This window comes from Martes martes (genome assembly GCF_963455335.1).
Source record: "Martes martes genome assembly, chromosome: 13".
NCBI classification, from domain to species: Eukaryota; Metazoa; Chordata; class Mammalia; order Carnivora; family Mustelidae; genus Martes; species Martes martes.
The window spans coordinates 86,620,742-86,624,949 of record NC_137901.1 but is presented as its reverse complement, the minus strand read 5'-3'; the positions used below and the strand labels follow the sequence as shown (position 1 = coordinate 86,624,949).

General features: G+C 53.2%; 1 protein-coding gene across 1 annotated transcript; it reads left to right on the top strand.

Moving 5' to 3' along the window:
* Positions 1-1,906: 1,906 nt before the first annotated feature.
* HCAR1 (hydroxycarboxylic acid receptor 1) lies at positions 1,907-2,926 on the top strand (the record flags this gene model as incomplete). Its single annotated transcript, XM_080821990.1, has 1 exon — positions 1,907-2,926. Exon 1 carries the CDS (start codon positions 1,913-1,915, stop codon positions 2,924-2,926), a length of 1,014 nt encoding a protein of 337 aa, XP_080678116.1. The 5' UTR covers positions 1,907-1,912.
* Positions 2,927-4,208: the final 1,282 nt, after the last annotated feature.

Below are 4,208 nucleotides of genomic sequence, written 5' to 3'. Positions count from 1 at the left end.
TCTCTCTCTGACAAATAAATAAAATCTTAAAAAAAAAAAAAAAAAGATTCTCTCTCCCCCTCTGCCCCTCCCCCACAACTCATGCACACACACTCTCTCTCCCTCTCAAAAAAAAAAATAATTAAAAAAAACAAAAACAAAAACATGTGGCCCAAATCCAACTGGCGTTAGAACGCGGAATGGCTCACAGACCATATAGCAATCACTGCGGCAGCTTACAAGGAGCGAATGAAGGGGGTGTTTGTTTGTTTGTTTGTTTGTTTTTTAAGGATATGATCCCATCTGTGCTTTAGAAAAATCACATGGCGATGTGGGAGAGGAATTAAAGGGAATAGATTAGAGGAAAGGAAACTAGCTGGGAAACTCTCTCAATAGTTTCCACAGGTGGGAAGTGGCAGCAGTCCTGGTGGGCTGGGGGGAATGTCACTGGGCTGATTTGGAGTCCAGGATTCAGTGGGAAGACCTTTGCTTTAATCCGCATCTGAAAAGGGGCTCCTGGGTACCTCAGTCCATTAAGAATCTGCCTTCAGCTCAGGAGGTTCTGGGATCCAGTCCTGCATTGGGCTCCTTGCTCAGTAGGGAGCCTGCTTCTCCCTCTCCCTCTGCCACTCTCCCTGCTTGTGCTCTCTCTGTCAAATAAATAAATAAAATCTTAAAAAAAAAAAAATGGCATCTGGAAGAAGGAGTATATGCATTTCCTCAATGCATTTCCTGCCCCCGAACCCCTTTCCTAAGCTGGGAGCCGAAAGGCCCAGGGCAGACAGACCACCTTTCTAAAGCCCAAGGAGAGGAAGTTTTAGCAAAGGCTCTGCTCTTGGGTGCAGTCTAATTTTACCCGCGATTATTTCAGAGATAGACTCCTTGACTAACTGCCCAACCCTCACTCACCCCACCAATGGGCTCTGCACGTAGTTAAAATTAAAAGCGTATCTATCATTTGGTATTTGACTTTTTTGAACAGCCAGGGGGAAACTCAGAGCCAAATCCTCTTTTGCAAACAGCAGAGAGAGGAACTGGGTCCCCAAGAGGCAGTTGCTTGGAGGTAGACACGGGAGAGGTGACTTGAGGTCCATTTCATGGTCTTGCGGGTTGTGCAACCCTGTTACTTGGACCCAGGGAAGGATGCAAAAGGCAGGAGGCATGAATGGAGGGCAGGAAAGCAGATACATTTCACAGAATTTTTCTAATACCCAACAAGTGCTGTTTTCAGAGCTTTTTTTTTTCCCTCCACAGACGCTTCTGAGTTTTGAGTGCCATATTTTTGGGTGTGGGCAGAGGAAATGGCCCTGAGGAGCTGCCTTCGGAGCAGAGCCTCCCCCCTCGGGCACCGCCCGGGAGGCCCCAGGGGATGGGGAGAGGACGGGGCAGTCAGGCAAAAGGTTAGGGGAGGAAAGCAAAGGCAGAGGCCCAGAACGGCTCCAGGAAATGTTTGTATTTCTCCACCGGGAGGGAGGACAAACAAGCTTTTCTCGTGCCTTCTGGGCAGCTTTGCACGCTCCCCAGCACAGGAGTCTGCACAGCCGGAGTGAGGCTGGAAAGAAAAACCGTCCTGGCGCTGGACCCAGCGCCCGCTCTAGGGCATGAATCTTCCTGGACCCGCCGGCCGCTCCCCAGAAATGACCACTTGCCTGTCAAAGCCCGGCCGTGCTCCGTGCTTCACCTGCAGGCGAGACAGGTAGCGTGGGACAGCCTGCCCAGGAGGGGCCTCCGGCAGTCTCTCATCTCCTGGCTGAAGTCCAAGGTCGCCTAGCGGTGGCTGCGTCCACCCACACGTGCAGTCGGGACCCTCGGCGGCCCCGGGGTGAAGGAGTCAGAAAACCAGCGGCCGGGTGAGTGGGTGGCATTCAGGGGAGCATCTGTGTCTTTGCGGGGGGGAGGCTCCCGGGGCCACCCAGCCCGTCCTCTGTCCACCATGGACAACGGGTCGTGCTGCCTCATCGAGGGGAGCCCCATCTCTCAGGTGATGCCGCCGCTGCTGATCCTGGCCTTCGTGCTCGGCGCGCTGGGCAATGGTGTCGCCCTGTGTGGTTTCTGCTTTTACATGAAGACCTGGAAGCCGAGCACCATTTACCTTTTCAACTTGGCCGTGGCCGACTTCCTTCTCATGATCTGCCTGCCCTTCCGGACAGACTACTACTGGAGACACAGGCAGTGGGCCTTCGAGGACATCCCGTGTCGGGTGGCTCTCTTCATGCTGGCCATGAACAGGGCGGGGAGCATCCTCTTCCTCACGGTGGTGGCCGTGGACAGGTACTTCAAAGTGGTCCACCCCCACCACGCGGTGAACGCCATCTCCAACCGGACCGCAGCTGGCATCGTCTGTGCCCTTTGGGCCATGGTCATCCTGGGGACTGTCTATCTTTTGATGGAGAACCATCTGTGCGTGGACGAGAAGACCATATCCTGTGAGAGCTTCATCATGGAGTCGGCCAACGGCTGGCACGACATCATGTTCCAGCTGGAGTTCTTCCTGCCCCTCGCCGTCATCCTCTTTTGCTCTTTCAAGATCGTTTGGAGCCTGAGGCAGAGGCGGCGGCTGGCCAGGCAGACCCGGATGAAGAAGGCCACCCGGTTCATCATGGTGGTGGCCGTTGTGTTCGTCACTTGTTACCTGCCCAGCGTGTCGGCCAGACTCTACTTCCTCTGGACGGTGCCCTCGAGCGCCTGCGACCCCTCGGTCCACGTAGCCCTCCACGTCACCCTCAGCTTCACCTACATGAACAGCATGCTGGACCCCCTGGTGTATTATTTTTCGAGTCCCTCGTTCCCCAAGTTCTACACCAAGCTCAAAATCCGCAGCTTGAGACCCAAGAGGCCAGGACGCTCCGAGACCCAGAGCCCCGAAGAGATGCCAATTTCAAGCCTCTGTCGCAAGAGTTGTGTCAGCGTGGCAAACAGTGTCCAGAGCCAATCCAACGGGCAGTAAGATCTCCACATGTGCGGGATGGCCCTGAAACAGGCAGACGGACAAAACCAGGGAGGACAGACCGATGACCTAGAAAGAGTTTGTGCTAAGGGGCTGAGAGGCTTTTGAAAATACCGCCCGCCCTTAGCTGTGTCCTCTCGCTCCGTCTGGAAATGGAATGCAGGTTACTACGCCTTTTTGGAAGGTTCCAACTGAGGAGTGAGTCAGTTGCCTTTCTATGACCCGACTGCAATGACGGGACAAGATGGGCATGAAATGGGGCATGTGTGTATCGGGTGGGGCGGTGGGAAGAGCTCGGCTCCTGTGCGGTTTGAAACGGCTGAGTAAACCGGCGTCAGCGTGGAAACCAGTCATGTTCTCTCTCTAGGGGAGTCGGGGAACTTAATGACTTAGCGGTATTTCCTATCCTCTGACCTTATGTCGTTACTCGTTTTAGAAAGCAGACACCAGAGTAAGTCAATATTTCAGGCTGAGTGAGGCTCATTAGAGGGGATGTCTTGACCCCGGTGACTGTCATCCTCACAGGGCCCCTGGGTAGGGTTCTGATTTCTGGGTAGCCCAGGAAGATCTGCTCTGACCTTCTCAGAGCTCCACATTTTTCTGCAAGTCTTTGCATTTCAAAGAAGGTCCTGGGGGCTGTGTTTACCCGCCCTCATTTTTTGGAGGGGGTGGTGGGTAGCTGAGTGCTTGGAAGTGCTTTGGCCTTTGGGAAGTGCTGAGTTCAGTATGATTGTTTTGGCTGCTTGTTACGTGACTCTGAGTTGAGATTACTTATTCATTCATTCTCCAAGTGTCTGCCGAACGCATATTCTGTGCTGAGCACCTGCTAGTATCCCTTTTACCTGGAGGGTCCTTAGTCAATTCCTGTGTGACCGTGACCGCTAAGTATTTGTGGGGGGAGGGCAGACAGAGAGTTTAACCCTCTCACCCTCTTGGTGAATATAGTTTCTAGACCATGTTCGTGGCAAACATCGGTGTATTCCTCTTGATGATTCTAGGGTCTGACAAGCTGCCTCTACCCTGTATTAGGGGGAGGGCGTCCAAACCAACCCTCGCTTTGTTCTCAAGCCACAAGAGTGCTGAAAATCGTTCTTGGCTCTTTGGTTTACATTTCTCAGATTTCCAGGGTACTCTCTGCAGCAGATGACCTTCCCAGCTTTTAGTTCTCCGGGCCTCGAAACAGTCCTTTCGGCTGTCTTTTTAATTTCGTTTTGCAGAGGAACCTCACAGCCCAGCGAGGAAAAGTATGGGCTCTGGAAAGTCCGACAAAGCTAAATTTGAA